Genomic DNA, 22,714 nt, shown 5'->3' with positions numbered 1-22,714 from the left:
AGGATGCACTTCAAAGCCTCCAGTCTTTCAGACATAAAATGAGGCACAGTCCACCTGCCTCTGGCAGAGGACAGGACCAGGTACAGGCCAGAACAGAATTAGGCATCTTCCTTTTTGAAACCACACTGTGACAGGCAGGAAGCTGCTTCACAGCTATGGATGCAGGCTGTGAATACACAGGAAAAAAAGGGCTTCATGTCACTTGAATATCCATTTACAGCTTTATTTTTTTTATCCATTCATCTTAAGTAACTGCAGATTATCAAAATGTCTATAAATTAAAAATCCATTTGAGAGCAATTTATAGCAGGAGCACAGAGCTCAGGCTGAATTCCCATCCACAGAGTAACAACTCAAATACATACAGCATACAGAGGATGCTGCTCTAGGGAGGGACATGCCTTTAGTGGATCATCAGAGCAAAGCTCAAGCACCCCACAAACACCTAGTGCCTGACTGTGGCCAGGCCAGCAGCCACCTGATTCTTCCTGGACTTACACATCCAGCAGAGAAGACCAAGGTCCCCATCCTGGGCACCCACACCCAAGGCCCAGTCACCCACAGCTCAGGTCCATGTTATCATTCCGGTGGGTGCAAGTCACACCACACATGGCAACAAGTCACTTATGAAGGGAAAGGAACGGCAATATGAACCAACCTGGGAGGCGGGTGTGGGGGTCTTCCCCACAGTGGCATCTGGTTTAATGGGATCAAAATCCAGATCCAACAGGCTGGCTCCCTCCTGGAAGGGCCCAGGAGCATCAAACTTGGCAGCAGCGAGGGAGAAAAGTAGTATGAGCATTAGACAGACACGCGTGCACGGTGGAGGGAGCATGTGTGACATCCCGGAGCTGAGGCTGCAAGCGCAGAAGAAATGGTGGCAGCGCAAGCACTGGATGTGACTCCTGACTGCCTGGTGCCCACAATCACAGGCAGCTCACAGGGAGGCCCTGTAAACCAAATCCGAGCCTTTTCCACAGCACTCATTCATCTTCCCACCTGGCCAAATGAGCTGATATGGTGTGAGCACCTGACCTGCTATGGTCAAAAGGATCACTGCCACTGATGAGTCAGGAGAGCTGCTCTTCTATGTGTTTCTGTTCCCCACAGCTCACCCAGCTGCCTTCATACTGACAGACCAAGACTGACTTCCTCAGACACGTATAAAAGAGCTGCCATCCATGCAAACTAACTCAGGAACATAAATCCTGTCAGAAAACCATTCAAACTGCTGGAAGGGAAGTCTGAGAGACCTCAGAGCTAACTCCCAAAACTTCCTCCTGCCTTCTGAGTCAGAAATACAAAATACAACAGCTCACCCTAGCTAAGGGATTTGAATCCCTCCCCAGTTCAAAAATGCTGTTTTCAATTATTTTAATTTCTGGGCATCTCATAAATTTACATATACAAGTCTTCTAAAAAAAACATAAATTTGAGAAGCTTTGCTTCTTTCTTCAAAGTCAGCAGAATAACTCCCTTTGAGTGATTAATGTTCTGCCTAAACACAGTGATCCCGCATTTTCTGATTACCATTAATAAGAAGCCACTACAAAGGACACAAGTTATTAGAGTTTAAAACTGGACTATGGTGGTTTAGATTTAATCTAACCACAAGAAGATACTGCTTTCTACTCAGCTTCAGGGGAAGCTGCTGTCTCTGGGAGGTCAGGAAGATTTGCTCCTGTTTTCCTATGACCTCCCTGCTCACTGGCCCTACTGCTTCAGCCACCTTTTCAATAACAAAATTTGGCAGGTTGGTCTCCACAGCTGTGTCAAAATTCCACAATGGAAAAGCTTCTGGAAAGTAGCAAGAGACACCATTTAAGGTAAGTCCTCTGAATACCACCATCACTTTCACCTCTTCTGATTTTCTCTTACCCTAATTCTCTTACAGATTTTTCTCTGCCTTATGAACATGTCTTTTTGAGATCCACAAGGATGAGGACAAGAAACTAATCCATCTCACAGTAATGAGCCCTGACCAGTGTGCAAAACTCAACTGGCTTTCTAGTAATTCTAGTGTGCTCTTCCAGCACATCCAGGCCACCCACCAGAGGTTACAACCCCAATCTTTAGCTTTGTTTGGTAGTGAGACATCAAAGGCTGCAGCCATGGAATAGCCTTACCTGTCCTTCAAGACTTGAATGCAAGGGCTAACACCTCTTGCCTTTACCCAAATCTCCCACAAGACAGCTCACTGAAACTAAGATATCTGACAGGAACAGCCCTGGGCAACTGAGTGCCAGGGGCTGTTGGGACCTTCAAAGAAGATTGTTCTGGAAACCCAAGTCCTCCCTCAGAACTCCCATCTGGTCAAAAGTCACAGCAGATCCCATCCTGGCTCAGAGCACTGATCAGGTGCAGAAGAATATGTCTAAGGGCTGGCATTCACATGGAAATACATGATACAGACCATGGGGAAAACAGAACTGTCCATTACAATATAAGGAGAAGGAAGCACAGAAAATGATAAAGAGCTGCTCAGCTGCCTGCAGTCCCCGCCTTCCAACGCTGATGTCAAATCATCTCTCCACTCTGCATGTTTTATCTATTGCAATGCCAAATCTAATATGGACTTCCTTCCCTCCCCACTCCGTCTCTGCCCCTCAGCAGCTGAGTGGAAGGTGGCAAACCAGAGGCAATGGAGCAGTGTGATGCAAGGAGAAATTAGGGAATGAGTCACAGATGACAGAGATATGATTTGTGCTTTAACAAGCATTTGGGGAAAATATATATACACATGTATATATACACATGTATATATATATTTAAATAAAGTAGATGTAGGTATCTTATGATACAGCCAGAAATCTGGTCAGGCTCCTATGTTTATATAAGGACTGCCATTCTCCTAGATCCAACAGAGAACTTCCTACCTGGATAGCCTCTCTGGCAAAAATCAAAGGGAAAATGAAGAAAAAAATTTGTAATATGAAAATGCTTTTTCTTTTCCAGGGCTTCAGAAGGTGCCACTTGACAATACTGGCAGACTGTGTCAGCCGTCTTAACCGCAGGCACAGTCCTGCCCATCTGACTACATCAGCTACTTTTTGCAAAGAGAACTTTGGTGATTCCTTTTGGCCTTTTCTGTGCAGACATGGGCTTTAAACCACAAAGCCTATAGATGAAGGCACAGAGAGAACAAAACTCTCTTCTCCCAGAACTGGCAGAGATGCCAAGGTCAGCAGTTAGGGATGTACATGAGCAGGAAAAAACATGTTTCATCCACACTCAGGATCAGTGGGTTTGGAGAGAGCATACCACACCACAGGATATGAAGAGAGTCATAATCCATGTGCACTGTTGCTGAACAAATGCAGTGATTACTTTCTGGTATCTTGACCAGGCACATTTCTCCTGTTTTTCTATGAATGAAAGGTCTCAAAGGGCAACATGTCATTGCCTTTTAGGTACACTCTCCCCTTTAAGTCAGCTCCTAAGTAATCCTTTGCCTTCTGAGATCCGATGCTGAGCTTGCTCTCCTCCTTCACCTGACCAGGTTTCATGGCTTAACACCTCCAAAGAGAAGAAAGGTCCGAAGGAAGAGTTCAGAGGCAGAGAAAAGTTAGGCAGGGCATAGCAGCTAACCTGCGAAGGGGTTGTCACACTTATCTCGGGGACAAAATTGTCATCAAACAGACTGATGATGTTCTCCTGCTTGATCTCCTTGGAGGGGGTGACTTTTGGAGGCGGAGGCACCGGAGGCCCTTTCCTCAACTGCATGCAAGTGAGCACATGGCCACAGCACAGACGGCGACACCCAAAAAAACCAAACACAGGAACCAGGTTAGTCACAAAAACCGAAGGTGAGGGAAATCACAACCACTGGCACAGAGCAGGGTCCAATCAACTCCATCTGAAGAGAGAGGGGAAGGGGTGAAGGGCTGAACTGAAACAAAACAAAATAAATAACCACACGCCTCCAGAGAAGGTTTGGCACCATTAGTTACACTTCAGCCGTGGGCAAGTTTCCCTCTGCAGAGGAGAAGCGTAACACAATTAATATGCATTGACAGGACATGCATACATAATTAAAGCATGTGCAACCTTCCAAAGAACCACTGGGAAGGGAGCAGATCAATTACTGAGAACATGATCCAACAGAACAGGCCAGCACTGCCTCCCTTTTCCGTACTTACCATACCTGAGGGGGTGAGAGGACAGACTCCATTTGTCCTACAATGGGCAGGTGGCCATGAGGACAGACTGATCTGCCCAGTACTGGCTCCCTGGTGCACTGGTTTTCAGTGTGCTGTAAGAAAGGCCTACAGGAGCTCTTGATGGCATCTCAGCTTTAGGCAAGAACAACTCAAACTCCTGAGAAGCCATGATTGCTGTGAGCCCAACTCTGCTCTCAGTTTCACCAGTGAGCACTGACAGTAATGAAGTCATGTTTCCCAGACAGAGATCTCAGTGAATACATAAAGCCACCTCACGCTGTAACTCTAACCCGTTCTAATACTCCTCTTCATGCTAAAGATTCAGCCTGACACTGTATCCACAACTCCATGGAAGTTGTGGTAAACCCTGCCTAGACCAACCCATCCACATACTTTTCAGATTTTGATGCAAACAAGGCTTAATGATCATTTCTAGATCATATCAGACTTTGAAGAGCTGCTGCTGTGTTGGAAAAAATCAGCCATACAAGTCCCCAGCACCACAGCAATGCTCAGCAATGACAATGCCTTCCATTTACAATGAAGTTTTCTAGCTACTTGATCTTCTCACTGCATTCAAGGCAGCAAGACTCAGAGACCTGACAATCTGCACCCAGTGTATCAGTGTCAAGCCCAGATCTAAAACACAGAGATCCATTACTCCTAGGCCTGTCTTCACACTCCTCCAGCACATAACTGAGTCTGCAAAGCCTTTATTCAGATTTCTAAGGACATGCCAAATTTTCTACTGGATTAACCTACTTTAGAGAGAGTGATTGTGTATGAAAACACACTTTTTTTCCCTCCTGAATAGCTAGCTAGGAGAAATAATTAAAACAAGTGTTTTCACTTCCAACTTTTCACTGTTTGTAGAAGGTGCTATGTCCATGTCCCCTGAGAACAATCCCTTCCTGAAAACCCCCTGCCTACCAGTTGCAAGATGGGACCAGAAATTTCAGGGAAATGCTGTTCTCAGAACAGAACCACCCTCTGCAGAAATGGAAGGCTCCAATTACTAACTCTCAAGTCAAAAATATCACAACTCTTCTACTATTTATTCCTCTAATATAGACAGTCAGTGTCCTTCATTCCAATGCAATAGTGTCTTGGAAACTGCCACTTCCACACTATCCAGCATTACTTCCAACAACAGTCTAAAACCACATTTCAAAGACAAGATAATTGCATATTGATGTTGGGTTATACCCATAAATTCATCATGCACTAACAACTTTCTTGCCTAGAATAAAACAAATCCTCTAAAATACTTCTGCTGACTTGGATCTCACAGAGCTTTATCTGCCCAAATTCAGCACAGTTGCACTGATTTCTAAAGTCTCATTACAGAGTTTCAGTGGTGTAACTGAGAGCAGAAGTCTGACCTTTTAAGTTTCACAGACCCCCTGAAGTCTTGTGTCGTCATCAAATTATTCTGTGGAGAGCTGAGAGCATTCACTTTTTCCAAAAGACAGAAATAAACTGTTTTTAACAATTAAATTACAGTAAAAAAGTTTGGGGTGTTTTTTGGTTGAATAGGGAACAGTTCAAAATTTTAGTTAGCCCTTATTTGAACACTCCTGGTCTTGCCTTTCTCTCCACAGCCTTGGCTTACACTCTGTGTTGGTATTTCAGACACAAAGAGTCCAGAGAGTTGTTCTTGCTTGTTGCTTTATGCTCCATCCTCCCAAAGAGGGGGAGGACCCCTGAATAAATCACTTACCCAAAGGTCAAGAGTAGTGACACCTGTGAAGGTTTCAGTGTTAAAGTCGGGCACTGCTGAGAGAGCAGACGCTTGTGTTCCCAGCTGCCTGGCAAGCTGACATACACTTGGTTTCTAGATTTTATCCATACAGACACCAGGCTGGCTCCGAGTGTGAAACTCCTGCCTTTGTCTTCCCTGCCTCTGGAGCCAGCTCCACCTCTGAGCAGCTATGGGAACGTGGAGCGGGGCTCTTGCTGTTCACGGCAGTGATGCCCGGGGGATGAATTAAGCAGTGAAGCTGCCAGGCGGTGGCAGCATTTGCTGCAAATGTCATTTCAGTCTTGCCTGTGGCCCATCCAAGCCAGGGCTGTGCTGGAATCTCCTGCTTGCTCCTCCAGGGGTGCCTCTGGCCCCATTCCTGCGGGCAGGCAGGCAGCAAGCGAAGGAGAAAGCACTTGCAGGCTGGCAAAAACAAGGGTTTTGTGTGCTATTTAAAGGAAAGAGAAGAGTCCAAACTCAGCAAGACAAGTCCACAGGCAGGGTGAGTGAAGTCTGTTGTGAACAGCTTAATAAATCTCTATGATTTCTTGGTCCAAATTTTAGTCAAGTTTTGGAAATCTTTGAGGGGGAAAAAAAAAACCAAAAACAAAACAAAACAAAAAAACAAAAAAAAAAAAACCTGCAAAAGAAGGATAATTCTGGATATCCTATCTTCTCTTTCCATACACACAGCCTACTCCAAAGGTCCTAACCAGGTTGGTGGTACAGCCATGGTTAAGCTCTGCACTGCTGAGCTGTCCAGAGACCCTGGAGAAGCCCTGAAAAGACACTGCCAGGCATCCGCACATCTCACAGGGCTGTAAAAGAAATTTTTTTCTTTTACACATCCCCTTTCTGTCCCTCAAAAATCCTAAAAATCAAATACGCAGTGGAGATAAAAATATCGTGAGATGCTGTCCAGAAACAGGGGAAAAACTACCCCACAGGCTTGGATTTGGAATCACACCACCATGCGTGGGAACAGCAAGGAAGTTCTGGGTTGCACCCATCTCTTTCCAGAAGCAGTGGGTTTTCTTACCAGTTTGGCCAGAACCCCTCTTAGCTTCAATCCTTCCTGGAAGATTAAGTTTCCCACTTACTGAGACACAAGGATTGGAACCCAATGTAAATTTGGCCTAGTTACTACTTTTCCTTACTAAGCTTTTCCTCCATTCAGCAACAGAGGGACAAGAAAATGAAATAAATGTTTTATCTTCCCAAAGCAAGACATACATGATATGTTGTGCCAAGTAGCTATATCTACTTTTTTGCACATACTGCTGGATATTTCCTAAGTAAGGAAAGGCCTAATGGAGGCCATCAGGAAGGTATTAGACTCCATACAATGGACTGTCTTCTTCCTGGAACCCACCTAATTTCTTCATAGCATAAAAATATAATCCTTTTGGGTTTTTTTTAGCATAATATTCTATATCTTGATAGTAAAGTGAAACATCATCCAAAGTACAGATATTCTCCTTATAATCTTAAGCTTTTTCATTTTAAACTTTCTCAACTACTAAAGTTCTTGAGAAGAAATGTACCCCTGAATTCCACAGGTTAATTCAAATGTAAAGAACAAACTTCCTGGCCTAGCTACAACTCCATCCTCCCTGGATCTTTTTGGCCATCCTCCCAGACAGCAAAATGTATTACTGGCCTTCCCCCGTGAAGCCATTCAAAGACACTCAATTCTTGTAATACAAAGACAGCAAATAAGCAACTTGGATTCTTAGGAACTTTCTCAGGAACCAGTGGAAGAGAACAACCATCAGGTCATATTCCATGTGCTCAGTAGCAGGATAAGGGCTAAAAAAAAAACCTGATGGATGTCTTTGACTCACAGAGCTTGTGCCATTATCAGAGACATGGTCAACGTCATGGGGACACTACCTGAGACGGTGACTTTGGGATGCTTGCCCCAGGTGCTTCCAAAGTGGATGCTTCCAGCTCATGGTTGACAGTCTTGGTCTCAGGGCTGGTGATGGGAGATCCATCTGGTGGAGGCGAAGGGCTTTTATTTGCTTTCGCTGGGGTGCTGTCACTGAAGGAATGGAGAGAGAAAGAGGTAGAGAGGGGGAGAGAGGAGGAAAGAAAAAGAGAGAGAAGTCTGAGCCAGACCTAGGAGGAGTTGTGCTAACCACCACAGATCAGTGGCCTCCTTTATCTCTTTGCTTCACTGCCCAGATACGCAGTGAAGACATTTGGAGCTTCTGAGAAACATCTTTGCTGAGTCACTCGCAGTCCAACACACTGCAGCAGCATTATTTTGCAGCAGGCTACTCACTCAATGCCTACAGAATGGATATACTTGCCTCAAACACAGAAAAACAAAAACAAAACAACCAGGCATCCTTAATTTTGCTTACATTAAAATATATAAGTGCCTGACATTAAGTTATAGTCTTTAATACTGGGGAAGCAGATGAGGAAAGGAGTTCAGTGCTGCTCATTTAGTTTTAAATTCCATAGATTAGAATTTTTCTATGTGGTGGTCTATGGACATTTGCAGGGATTATGACTAATAGATTCACAACACCTGAACTAAATCTGCAATCACAGAATATCTTATTCCTTGATGTGGTATGAACTGACTAAGCTAGTAGAGAGGCAAAGTAGCCAGAGGTTTCACAGATCATTCCAGACAGCAAAGGAACAGTGAGGTACTGGCTACTAATAAACATTTCTCTATTATGAAAGGTCTCCCTAGTTGGTCTTTATTCCAAGACTGTTTCTGAGACACAGTCAAGAGGGATTCTTCAGGGAATTAAGATGCAAGTAGCATATGCCAGTGGCATTTGTTGGTTCACAGCTTGGACAGATTTGGGAAGATTTTTCAAAGGAATGGCAAGAGGCACATGCCTTTCCCTACAGGCGTGCCCTGGCTGTGAGTCAAGTCTCTGCTTCAAAACACAGAATCATGAGGGATTTACTAAAAAGTTGGTTACCAGAGAATTTCAACAGGGAAAATTCACTGCTGGGGGATATTTTAGCAGAAGTGGTTACAGTTTGGCAAAACCATACACAGATGAAAATATATCAGAGCACATTGCAGAAGGGCTGTGCAACCTCATCTACAGGGAGTGATACTTGACTCTACTTATAAAGTCACAGTTCCTGTGAAATTCAAGGCCTTGAGAGAAGCTGAAAGAAACATATTCTGTCCTACAACTCGAGACACTAAATCCTGGCATAGAGCCAGCACTAAAGCAAGGCAGATCTGATTCTGCAGGGAGATCAAGTAATTTATTGCTTTGCTCTGTCCCAAGACAGCCCAGAGCCTCAGACATGTACATACACACTGGGATGCCCAAGTTGTGGTGGTCACTGGCCAACATGCATGATGGCCTCATTTCTAAACATTTGTTTGTGAGTGGGGGATGGCAAGAGGAAGAAGGGATAGCAAAGCATTTCAACAAACCTCCTCTTACAAGCAAGCATCTCACCCTGCTCAGCATTCCAGCTTTCAAGCTCCCCATCCCATTCCCTCTTCATTCACTTCACCTTCACCCATTCCCCCAACTTTCTCCCCCCATATCCATACCCCACACACACATTTCCCCACAAAGCACTTTTTTCTCAGGTCCACATGCAGGTTGGATATATTTGATGACACTGATGCCAACAGCACACCAACATGATGCAACAAACCCAGTGACATTCTCTGCCAGCAGCTCTCAACCAGGGGCACACACACCAAGGGACAAAGAGGGACATGAAGAAGGAAAAGCGAAGGAGAGACTAAAGAACACGTATGCCAACCCCTGCAGCTCTTCAGCCTGACTGAACAGTGTCCTTCCTCAGAAATCCCCAGAAATAAATTCAATACATGGGTTCTGTAAAGAATTCTGCAAAATTTACAAAGTTGTGCTACAGATTCAAAGTAGTCACGGTTGGTGGATGAAGGTAAAGTCCTGATCTAAACAGGAGTTACCAGAAAACATTAAAAAACATACTCTAATACTAGAGCTGGGGAGAAAAAAGGACATGTTACCTCCCTTGGAGTTGAAGGCACTTTGGAGAAGACGGGGGACACACTGATCTACATCCAGAGTGCCAGGACTTCCCAAATTTCCAGACTACCCTGGGAATACCGGGACTACTGGCTATCAGCTGAGCTACCAAGACAAGGGTAGACTTTTCTTTCTAGGGACTTGAAAATTCCAGTGAGTCTCCCAGTGAGAAAGGAGTTGAGACTTATTTTCTAAAGGCCATGGAAGAGTTTTGTAGTGACTTATTTCCAGTGCCTGGCAGAGACTTAATTTGGAGATATATTGGTAAAAGACTCCCATGTGAGTCAGCCCCTGTAGGATGAGAGGAAGAATTGGGCTGTGAGGGCCCCACACTAAAGCCTCCATTAAGTCACTACTATTTACAGCTTGTTTGATGTGTTGGCCAGTCCCCCTAGGAAAATGCCAGTGCTAATTTTGGCTGAGCCTTTTTCAGCCCCCTGAGTGGCACCTTCATTCCTGCACTTGTTGCTTTGCAACTTTGCTGAATTTAGCCAGTGCAAACAGTGTCAAGTGAGATGGTCACCAGGATCTCTGTCCTTCACATGTCCCCAGGGAGCACACACTGCCCACACAGAGCAAAGTCTTGTCTCCAGCTAACTGCTTGCCCCAGGAAACACCGGAAAAAGCAAGAGTGTAGGGACTCTACCTACTGAGCAAACACGAGCATCACAGTAAAAGCAAGCCAAAACAACAAGGTCATTGCTCTTTTTCCTTCCCAAAAGCAAATGGGAAGTGATGCCTATTCCAGGAATATCAGGCAAGGAAGGGAAAGGGGTGTCAACTTTCTTATGCTAACAGAGAGCTGGAAAGAGAGCTGTGTCTAATGCAGCTGAAGGGAAAGTCAAAATCCCCCAGCCTCTTTTAGTGCTGCTGAGCTCCCAGATACTCCATGATGCTCATTTGTTCTGGAAGGGCAGAATAACATCTGCAGACGAGTTTCCCTTGCACTTGTAACAATCCTACATTGGAGGATAAAACCTACTTTCCAATATGGTAAAAACAGATCAGTCATGTCCTGCCAAGTTCTCAAGTTAAAAAAGTAGAAAATGTTGCCATCTCAGTTGAGGCTTACACTAAGCCTTTCAGCCAAAGGTAATTAATTTTTTTACCACCAGAGCATGCTGGAGAACTCTTTAGAAATAAAAAAAAAATCTGAAAGGAGCGGGTAGGAGAAAGTAGGAAAAAAGAACCTACATACCCAAACATATGGTGGCACAATGTACACTCCTGATGCAGATCAGTCTGAACAAGTTCCAGATCGTCCTTCTCTGCACCAGGGATTGCACATTTCTGTGACCCCAGCATCTGCTCTGACAGCAGAAACTCCCAGTAGAGCCCAGGTCAGGTATCTTAACTGCTGGGGCTGTTGGACTTTACCAAGGCAGAGCAGGAGCCCATAATGAGTAGAGCTCACCAAGGGGAGATTTACTAGCTCTTCTTCTGCTGTATAATCCATCCACTCTCAGTGATTTGAAATATTAAACCTCCTGCCTGGAACATATACAACACCAGTCCAACCAACACCAGAGACAGACATCCAGAGAAGTACTCCAGTGAATTCTCCTTTTCCTACAGCAGAAAACCTCAGAATAGTAGCAACACAATATATTGCTTTACTACTTGCATTTGAAGATATAAATATCTAAATTTGCCCATCAGCTTCTTTGTGAAATTACCACTCTTCACTCTCCAACCTCCCACTATACAAGGTATGCACAGCAGACTCAAAGAGAAGGGCTGCATGACTTGCCCTAGTCAGCAGGAAACCAGATCAGGAAAGACAAGGGTCGCAATCCAACACCACTTTCTTTTACTGCTGGCAGGACACCATCTTGATTACAATTTATTCTTTTTCTTCCTGTAAGGATCCCATGGAGGGAGTACCAGCACAAAAAGTTAGAAAAACAAGAATTAGAGGAATTTTCCATGCCACTATGCAGTAGTACCCACTTTGCTCCAGAGCATGTTCTTGTCAGAGTCCCTGACCTATGGTAACCAGGTATTGTAGCAATCCAGTTAATCAATGCCATCACTGCTTTGAAGGCAAGATGCAGACATTAGTCTTTATACAAGACAAGAGGCTTCCTTTTACCTTCAGCCCTCCACAAAACTTTAAATGGATGGAGCAAGATAGTGAGGATCCTCAAGAACAGAGCAAATAAGGAGCAAAGCCAGAAGTATCCTTCTCCCATCTCATCATTCTCCCAATTGCAACAGGTAAGTAGGATAGGACTTCTGAGTATGAAAGACCTGCCTACCGGTCCTCCCTGGCCAGGCAGGGGATGAGAATGCAGCATTTCAGACCTGTTCAAAAGGATAAACCCACTAGATAAAACTAGAAGCTGTTAAACACCAAAATTAGTTACATTTCCCATGGAAAACCCAGCACCGCATTTTCCATCACACAAAAACAACTGGACAGACAATGCCTGAGTTTTCACACTGCCCTCTTAGATAGGAAAAGAAGCAAGGATTCAAACCAGGCACACAAGCAGTTAATGGGATTACCCAGACACAGAGAGATCTCAGCAGGACCCAGCAGGCCATGAACACATGGTATCATGCAAAGGACCCCTCTCCCACCACAAGGTTAACACGTGCCAGGCTGTTAGAGTCCAGCAACAGCCTCTCCAGTCTTAGGAGCTAAATCAAACATGTATCGAAATGCTGCTCTCCATACCGGTACCTGCTCATCTTTTTCCTCAGCCTGGCGAACAGTTTAGTTTTCTTTCTGTTGAGGATGGCACGCAAATCATTTCAGTTACAGGATAGCACAGTCAAACCAGGGAGGAAAAGTTAAACTTCCAAGTACCCATTCAGTTGGTGTCACAAAACTCACTGTAATTAAGATGTCAGGATCTCCTCTCTCTCATTCACACCCATGAATACACACATACACACTTCCTTCATTACTAGAAAGCTATGGCAAGGTTTGGAGAAAGTAGAAGAAGGTTCTTTATGCCTGTCAAAAATATATATATATAAGCAAACTAGAACTTTCCCTGCACTTTGGAACATGGGGCCAGGGTGCAAATGGAGAAGAAGGAAACTGTATGAACCACTAGAGTACTGTAAATGTCCTTTCACAGCTCCTCACTCTCCCCTGTGAATATTGCTGCAAAAGAAACAAGCTCCCCAATCTTATTTTCTTATGCAGTCTGTGCAGTCTTATACATGGAACCTAATCACCAGCTTTCCTACCACGTCTTTTCCCAGTTTGCCCAATCATACCAGGATAATCCCACAGATCTCCCCGGTCTTCGAGGCATCTGAGCCCTGAACATTCAAACTCTTTGAGAAGCAAATCCCAAACATATGCCTGAGGTTCCCAGAAATACACCAGCTGTTCTCTGCTACTGTGCTACACTGCCAGCACCAGATACATCAGCCACAGTAGTATTTCTGTAGGGCCTCAGAAAGAATGCCTTAACGATGTGCACAGATAATTGTCTCTCTTCTCACACCTCCTCATTCACTTCCTGCCATTGTATCAATTTCCAATCCCCTTCCCAGTAGAAAATGGTTAGGGAAGCATCTGTTCCTACTGCAGACACAATAAGCCATCAGATGAGTGAGGGCTATTTCCTCCTGCACACTCTCACCCCAGCCTGCACCACAATGAGAGGCCAGATGTGCAGCAGACACAGAAGCGCCTCACAGCATTTCCTGGTCACTGCAAAACTACCCTGGCAAGTCTTCGCTATATCCTCCTACAGCACCCTGCTCCACTGTGCTCAGGAGGAAGAGAGCCACTCTGGGAGAGGTCTGACATCTCAGCTGAGATGCAGCAAGTAGGTGATGAAGCAGCAGCACTCAGACTGCCGCCCACACAGGGACCTCTGTGCATGCACTCAGCTTGGGTTTTAGGGCCACATGGTCTCCTAGCCAGGCAAAGGGCACAGAACTGCAGCTGAGACACTCATTACAGCTCCAGAGGAAGCTAGCAGTTTGGGGAGGAGGGACAGAAATTGTACAGAGATGGGGCAGGAATTGTAAAAACAGGTAATTTGTCCATTAAAAGCTCTTTAAAGCCAGAAACTTTCTGCCACAACAGCAATGAACGTCTCCAGGACAGGTTTCCACTACTGCCTACAATCAGTTCTTCAAGGAATAGGAAAAGGAGGAAGAAGGAGCTGGGCAAAGCAATAGCTACAGCCTTCATCTATCCTGTTACTTCATCCTCCTCCAAGGACCCTGGAGGATGCTGCTGACAGAGACGACACAGCCCATGGCAGCAAGAGAATGGGCACCACAGGCTCCTCACAAGGCTCCAGTCTGGGGGGGTTGTGATGCTAACTTGGGAAGAAGACATTATTCTCACAAGTAGCATTCCAAGCAGCATCACTAAAATCTGCTGTGAGCAATCCAGAATTCAGGGGCCAAATTCAAGTCAAACTTTCTCTTTCTTTGGAGTTGGCAAACACACCCCTGCTTCCAGTGTGTTTCTCCCAGAATTGCTGGGAGAAGACATGCAAGTTATCTGTGCGTGACTGCAACAGGTTAAACCAGGAGGAGACATAAGCAGCACAGAGGTCTCAGCTGATCTACCCCTTCTAAACCAACTCACACAGACCACAGCTAGCCCTTACTTCATGCTGACTTCATCACCTCCCTCCATCAACACACCAGCTCAGGACCTGGGCTGTGCTCCTGCTCACCCAGCATGTGGGATTAGCAGCAGCTGGAAGACAGACCCCAACACTATTTCATCACTCGTGCACTTGGATGGAAGCCAGTCAGCCTAATCCAGAGCTCAACCTCTCCCTTCCTTCTCAGTGCTAGGGAATGTGCAAACTTGCACTTAAACACACAGGACAGGACCCAGCTGAGGAAAGAAAACTGAAGGCCCAGAGGACACTCACTCCTTGCACACACATGGATTGAAAGCACTCTGAGTTCAGGAGGCTTCGTATTACTGATGCTGCAACTACTTCCACAACACACAGGAAGGGGAAATACACTTCTGCTGGGTACACAGGATGGGCATATGGCTTTAGCAAAATGGTGATTCCAAGTCTGGAGGGCCAAAGAAGGGGTTGGGGAAATGGGCTCTTGGTGCTCAAGCTGAGAAGCTGTAGGTACATGGTGGGAGCTTTTGAGGGAAAGAACAGGACAGATGTTGGGCAACTGGACCCAGAAGGAAGGGCAGCTCAGTAGCTGGAATTAGACTTTAAAAGCAGAGCTGAGGGTCAGTTGCCTAAATATCAGCACCTAGTGAAAGTTTAGGCCTCCAGATGCTATCCTAGAAAGGTAATAGGTATTGCATTGCATCACCCAGTGCCAAGTGCAATCTTGGGCATGGCTCTAGGAAGTCTCAGCAGGGCAACGGCCGCTGGGCAAATCACTTGAAACTGACAACTTGGAGTTTCAATACCCCTGGGTAGGTAGAGATATCCCTGTCCCACCTCCCCTGCTGAGGGAAAGACACTACCCACAGTTACTGACCTGGGCTGTGCTTTAACAGGGAAGGCATTGCCTGAGTACTGCTTGTCTAGACCCAGCAGGACATCATGAAGATTTTGGTTCAACTGCAAAATACAAAAACAGAAGACAGAAAAAGAATGAGAAAAGAGCTCAGATGCCAGAAGAGAGCCTGGGGTGGCCTGCACAGACTGACCAAACGCAGGCTTGTGGCAGGACATGCACAGTTCCTCAGCTATCCCAAGAGAGGACAACCCTAAATCTGTTTCCACTTCTCTGTGGTGTATGCAGTGCTATAGCACCTGAGCTATCAAAGAGCTGCTGGCATCTCTGGGAATGCTGTCTTCCTTAGGGATCATCCTCTTTACTTCCCTATCACCTGGGCCCACCACTGTGCTGCCAGGTACCACTGCAGAGGCAGGTTGATTGTTTACTTAAGATCTGTGTGCTACAGCTGGAACTTCACTCTGGATTTGTAGCCAAAAGATGTTTCTCAGGCCTGCTTACCAAAGCTTGGGATATGGCCATTTCAGCTGTGGAGCCAAAGGCAGCTGGCCTTCAGGTGAACAACTCTTAACTTCACCAGCTGCCTGGGCCATCTAGGCTTGGGCAGAACCTGTATGTCTTTGCAGAAATGCAGTATTAGGGGTTAAACTCTGTCTGGAACCAAAGGCTGCCAAAGTCACTCCAGACACTCCTATTCTGAAACAGCCAATCCATAAACAAGACAAGATGCCAGATTTATCACTGGTAGGAGGAAGGATCCCATGAAATCAAGGTTGGAGGCATTGTGCAGGCAACTCCGGCAATTATTTGGATGCTGTAGCACTGATAAGAAACAGATGGTTCTTATGGAACAAAGCAAAAGCCCTGCTCTCATACAAAGTTCATCAAGAAAGACAAAATCCTGACAAGAAAAATCATAGAAGAAAATTCCTGTCTAACAAGCATCTTTCCTATGTTTTGTTGAATATAAGTTAACAGCAACAAACTAGTAAAACAATTATAACAATCCTCCCTATTCTTAACACTTAGTTCATCCCTCCATGGAGAAGAGCAGGCTGTTAACTGGAAAAGACCCCATAAAATGTCAGCAGGGCTCAAAATTGATGTGTTACTCCAAGGCAGAGGGCCTCTGACTGCTGGGAATTGAAGGACTATAATGTTTCCTGTTGCTTAGTGGCTGTTTTGTTGTCAGGATGACATTAAGGAGCAGAGGGAATATAAGGGCTTTCCAGCTGGACTCTCAGTTCTGCCTCAAGATTAGTGTAACATTTACATTTTCAAGCAGCATACAGACCTAAGGAACTCAGGATTTCTCTGGCTCTTAACTGAAAGAACAAGAACATATTTATAAATGACAGTGGCGATGGGGGACTTCCCCACACACTGGTCCTGAGGTCTCCTCTGGGAGCTGCCCCACAGCCCCAGGATTTGTCTTGCCAACACTTCCTTCTGTTGTGGATCTCAAATCAAGGCACACTGGTAGCCCATTTAAGGCCCATGCTAAGTACTTAAATGCCTTCTTTTGGGTCACAGGGCAGGAAAGAAGCTAAAGCAGAGAGGTACTGGGGGGGAGAGCCTTTTTGAAGGACTGGAGTGAGGCATGTCTCAGTCTTCAGCTGACTTGCTGAAGTCAAGCTCCCTGCTGGTTTTAACCCCACACCTGGGTACAATGAGGGTAACACAGCAACAGGCTGCCAGGCAACAGAGGGGGAGGAAAACAGATACCATGCTTAGCCTGACCAGGTTGTAGGTTACAGATCCATAATATACATGAACTAAGAAAGGTAGCAAGAGATAGGTCTGAGAGTGGCTTCCCTTTCCTCTGTGGACCTGCAAACAAGTGCTGTCAAGTGACATGAACTCCCCACTGCTTCCCATGGCCCTGTGGTCTCTTCCCTGTGCTTCATCCCTTTACATTTCCTATGTCAGACTGCTTTTGTCCCAAGCGGACAGAAAGAAACTATGCTCCAACATAGGGCCATTTTCTCCAGTTGTTTTTTTAGCTTGAGGTTTTGGGGGGTTTTTTGTTTGTTTGAGGTTGTTTGTTTGGTTGGTTTTTCTTTGTTTTTATTTGTTTGAGTTTTGTTTGTTTGCTGGATCTTGGGTTTTGTTTTTATTTTATTAACAGTGAAGAGATGATAAGTAGGATAAGCTGTTAGTTGCCTTACCTTGCTCATTTCTTTATGGAAGTTCTCTTCTAGGCCAGCTATACTCTGGAATGTGTTGACATAGAAACCAACACGACTGCCAAATGAAAAACAAGACAGAAGAATTTAATGGACATAATGCTCTCTCAAAACCTTTCAATCCTGCCCCCTCTGCTACCTCCCACCCACCATTCCCATGCAAACTCAATTCTGTCAGGTATGGTACATCTGAGAAGAGATGGTGGCAATAATGGAGCAAAGGCTAGGCACAGGGCAAACATGTCCAAGGGGAAGAGGAGACCAAATAGGACAGGATCTGAATTTATGCTGGCTAAAGGGAGAGGGAAGTATAGGGAGGGGAGGAAAAAAAGAAAGAAAAAATACAAAAGAAGGTAAAAATAAAAATCACCAGTAGTAGGAAGATGGGAAGAAAAAATGATAGAGGCTGTGATGCAGACAGTGCTGGAAGAGCTGGGGGAATTAGCAGGGGGACAGATATTAATTTATCCAGAAGTCCCTTAACACCAGGGAAGCAAAAGCATGAACTGTTTGCTTCAGGAACAGAAAGAGTAAGAAAGCAAAGGATAGCACAGAGAGCAGCAAGGAAGCAGAAGGATCAGCTGGATAGCAAGAGCCTGTGAAAAACCTGTGGCACCTTAAAATCCCAACAGCTGCCTGTCACCAGCCTGCCAGCTGCCAACAGAGAGTGCTCTACCAGCAGCAGAGAGAGGCTGTCCAAGGCCAGCAGCGTCATAGCTCTGCACAGGGAACCACCCAGATGCCTGTGTCCCTCCCAGCTCCTTCCCCAGCCAGGCCTGCATGCTGCTGTGAGAAAGGAGTCCTGACTCAGTCTGGGTGGAAAGGAGAGTGAAGGCAAACAGCAGCACTTTGCTCTCCCTCCCCGCTGCTGCCTACTTTCTCAATCCTCACAGACCAGCACTGTCAACCTGAACATGACCACTGCATTTAAAAATAAGAAACTGGGACACTGCTAGGAAGATTATTCCAGTTTTCCACTGTGTTGCCCCCATAAATCAGCTTCTGCTGCCCTACAGTTCATCCCCAAGCTAAACCACCTCCCTTTTCATCACCACAATCACTGGTATGGCAAACCCATGGTCTCTCAAGTCTTTCAAGAAAGTTGAGCAGAGTTGGTAGGGAAAAGGGATTAAGCAGACAAAGCAGAGAAATACAGTTTCTCTTTGTGGTAAAATCATGTTTTTCAGGAAAATCATGAAGTAAAGCACAATAGTGAACCTGTGTCTGGGGGGAATCCTAGGGCAGATGGAGACAATTCAGCCAAAAAAAGAGCAGACACCCAGTGCAGGTTAAGAAGAACTTTGATCCAAGAGCTTGGATATTCATCTCCTTCCAACCTTGTAAAAACTTCCAGCACTCACCTATTCCATAGTGAAGGCAGCTCCTCCTGCAGATCAACATTCATCTCTTCAAACACCTTCTGAGCCTTTACTAACTCTTCTTCAGCCTTAGTAACAGAGAAGGGAGATTGTCAGCTCCAGCACAGACAAGTACCCTGCAGGGCTGGAACAGCTGTAATTCTGTTGGCATCTTTGGGAGACCAGGCAAGACTCTGCCATGAGGTAACCAGCATTCCAAATGAGTCTCCCAGGGACCAGGGTTGCACCACAGGTGACCCTTCAGGTTGAATGTGTTCCTCGCAGGCTCTCTCAATGGATTTCCCCATTTATAAACTCAGCAAATAATTCACAACCACTGCTGTGTTTTGAGTACTTTAAATTTCCCTGACTTCAAAAACTGAATGGAGTTGGTCAGGCAGTTCAGCCTCCAGCCTGGATACAGATGAAGATAATCTCTGTCCCTTGCCAGATCTCAGAAAGAGTTGAAATCCATCCCAAATGGCATTAGAGAAGAATCCTTCCTCATGGGGACTCTGCTGAGGTAAGATCATGCCAAACCCCATCTCTTATGAGGAAGAGAGGAGGTCTGCATCCTTGGCTGATACAGCTCTCCCACAAAGCTGACTGGAGAAGCAAGGAAGGGTATGCAAAGCATGAGCTGTACCAGCGGGAAGCCAGGCTGCAGGGCTTCAGCAGCACGTCTTGATTTCAGTGGTCTCACACAAGTGCAATCCCTGGCTAGCTGTCGGCCTCAACACTAAAACAGATCTCCTTCTCCCATATGAGAGCTCAAATTTGATCTGTTCATTGGACCTAGACACTGACAGAACCCAACATCGATGGATGAATTCTGTCAGGTTTCAGTGACATAAAGGACACTCCTGATTTCTGTTGCTGACAGTAGACACCAGCAACAAGCACGTGTCCTTTCCTACATCTGTCCTAGGTGACCTCTTTCTCATCTCAGTGCCCTGACTTAAAGTTATCTAATTAAAATGTTTCTATCCTGTAGTCTATAGTAGCACAGCATTCTGCCATGCAGTGGGATGTAGAATGGAAAGATCCTTGCATGATATACACAACAACAGCAGGAATTTCACACCACCACAGGCCTCTGCAAAGAGCCCACAAGCTATGGAAGCTTGATCTCCCTACCAGCCTACAGTCAGATTCCTACACCTTCTATGAAATCAGATTTTATCTTCTTTGTGTCAGCTTAATTACAGAAATCCTGCTTACTGCTCCTTAGTGATAGTTACATACAATAACAGGAATGATGGGAGAAAGGACTTAAAAATATTTTGCAGTTCAGAATCCTGTTCCTCACATGAATCACTCTCTATTATACAGGGAATGATCCTTTCACTTTCCATTTCTCTCCTGACTCAAGAGCAAACCACAGGAGCTCCTACTTTCCAGCTAGCTTCACCTGCCAAAGAGTTGCTCACTGCTGCCAGAGGTAAGGCTAAGGCTCTGTCCTCAAGACCAGGGGAAAACGTTTCCCCTGCAAAAAAGACACATCCGGGAGGTACTCAAAAATTAAGACCTGGTGAGGAACAGGCAAGGGGAGAAGGGGTCATGATGCTTCCACCCAGAAACCCCTGTTTCGCTGCTACACTCACTGAAAAACTCAACATTTCAAGAGGGTTTGCACAAAACAAACAAAACGTCTTTTAAACAGAGACACAGTTTATGCTGAATGAGAGACAATGATCACAAAGACTAAATCTTTAAAACACCTCTATGAATGAATGTTTCTAATGCAACCATTAGGGAGTAAAGGGAGTAAAAAAAAAAAAAAAACCAACCCAACAAGTCCACCCTTTGGCTTTATCTTATTCTAACTTCCAAACTACATTGGAACCACAATCAACCCAGGAGATGTGAAAGCTGGGAGATGAGGCATCATTGAATGCTGTTAGTTTTTCAGACGTGGTGAATATCATTAACATTCCCCTCTCTTGTTTACCTGTTTATAAGGTCAAAGAACCTAGAAAGCAAGTTCTATGCAATGGATGTTGTGACATCCCAAGGCAAAGGCAAAATCAACAGGCAACGTTCACTCCAGAGTAGGTGTAGGAATCAGGGATCCATCCAGGGCCTGTGGCTCAGCTAGTGCTCTCATCCCCAGGTAGAGTATTGAACTAATTCTTCAGTCCTTAGTCAGCCCAGGGACCTTCACACCACTGGGATTTCATTCTGCTGGAATGAAGCTGCAATCCTGGCACTTACTTGATAGGCCTGACTGCTTCCAGCCAGAGCTAAAGCCGGACATCAGCCTGGTCACAAACCCTTCTAGAGAAAAAGCCAGCTCAGGGAGTGAGGTGGGGAAAGGCAGAGACAGGTTCTAGGAAAGAGCCCACTGCCACATCTGCACTTTCTGCTTCAGCTGCCATCCTCGCCACCCTGAGGGGAAACCGAGGCAGGACTTAATGCCCATGCCCATGAAATATGATCTCAGAAAAATCTTTCTCTCCTCTCCCTGCCTGAAAGGGGGAAGGTTTGAGCAGGAGATGGACAACAAATGCTTTCCTGATCTTCCACTCAGCCAAAGCTCAGAGTGCCAAGCACAACCAGTTCAGTTGTGGCAGGGGGCAATTTTTCCACACTGTTTCTGCCCTACCAGACATCTCAGCCCTCCTGAGTGTCTGGTTATGTCCAGCCTGTTGTTTTCAGGCAGTCTCTTGACTATTTCACTTCAAAGACTATGTTGTGAACTGTGGTGATTAGGCACTGCTCAGTAAATAGTTGAGATACCCCAGAGGCAGGGATAAGGAAGACAACAGGAGACTCCCTCCAGGTCTGAGCCCCACCAGTCCTAACCAGACCTGCCTCTCAGGACTCAACTTGTTAACTTTCTCCTACAAACAAAGATATTGTTCTGTTATCACTGCAGCACCAAGTATGTTGTTTTTCAGTCTGCATTAAACATGTCAGCAGAGCTTAGTCAAAAGCAAGAATTTGCTGTTCTAAGCCATTTTCCTCTTTGTTTGAAAAAGCACAGTCACTGACATTTATAACTAGGAGTGTGCAATATCAAGTCCCACAGCAGACTTCCCAAAAAAATCCCCACTGTGTTGTTTTTGTTACTATCTGCTAAAGGCCTAAAGAGACAGAAGATTGCACACTGGAGGAAGGGACCTTGCTTTACAGTAGAAGCATTAGATCTCACTGACCCCGTTTATGCATTGAGCTATTATCAGGCAAGAAGAGACAGCAACACAGCTGCTGGTGTAAGGAGACTATTTTAGACTTCTCAACAAATCCAGTGTCATCAGCCCTCCCAGTTTCATCAAGAGGTTAATGACATTTAGGGCTGTCATTAACACCTTCAGTCTTGAAATCATACAAATACAAAAACTGAAGCCTATTTCTGCCTATCTACTAATGTTTGTGAAGGCAAGCTGGAAAACCTACAGGTTCAGAATACAACTAATGTTCTTTATTATGTTTTTTTGTTAGTTTCCAACCAAAAGTAAAATTAAAATAAAGAAAAAAGCAAAGAAGAAAACCCCAAATACTTACACAAATAGAAACAAAAAATTAGGGTTGGCAATAGCATTACTTAGCTGAGGAATAAAAGGACCTGTTTTGAAAATAAATATCTGTAGTCACCGAAAATATTAATGTCATGTATTAGGAGATTAACACCCCCACATCACAGTGGGTGGAAAGATTACACAGTCTCTTGCACATGCTGTAGGGCAAAGTCACCCAGTACAGTGAAATTATGGACTCTTGGTAGCCTAGGATCCACAGGCAATGGATTAAGAGGGCACTCACGGGCACTGCTTCTCTGGGCAGTCTATGCGTGCTGCATTTATAGCAGTCACTACAGCCAAGTCTG

General features: G+C 45.2%; 1 protein-coding gene across 17 annotated transcripts in view; it reads right to left on the bottom strand.

Moving 5' to 3' along the window:
• Nucleotides 1-22,714, bottom strand: part of BIN1 (bridging integrator 1) — a 92,475-nt gene that overhangs the window by 15,433 nt on the left and 54,328 nt on the right. For 4 of the 17 annotated variants that reach the window (XM_086896415.1, XM_086896416.1, XM_086896421.1 and 1 more), the window contains 6 exons: nt 18,889-18,974; nt 17,510-17,585; nt 15,360-15,442; nt 7,795-7,945; nt 3,589-3,717; nt 659-766 (listed from right to left, as the gene is read on the bottom strand). In XM_086896415.1, the coding sequence (XP_086752541.1) occupies nt 659-766; nt 3,589-3,717; nt 7,795-7,945; nt 15,360-15,442; nt 17,510-17,585; nt 18,889-18,974 (633 nt within the window). Of the gene's footprint in view, nt 1-658; nt 767-3,588; nt 3,718-7,794; nt 7,946-12,594; nt 12,646-15,359; nt 15,443-17,509; nt 17,586-18,888; nt 18,975-22,714 lie in introns of all 17 variants that reach the window. The other 13 variants (XM_086896412.1, XM_086896414.1, XM_086896417.1 and 10 more) reach the window with 8 other exon arrangements.

This window comes from Cyanistes caeruleus, chromosome 7 (assembly GCF_971803275.1).
Source record: "Cyanistes caeruleus chromosome 7, bCyaCae1.hap1.1, whole genome shotgun sequence".
Taxonomy (NCBI): Eukaryota; Metazoa; Chordata; class Aves; order Passeriformes; family Paridae; genus Cyanistes; species Cyanistes caeruleus.
The sequence above is the reverse complement of the archived record's forward strand: the minus strand, read 5'-3'. Positions and strand labels throughout refer to the sequence as shown.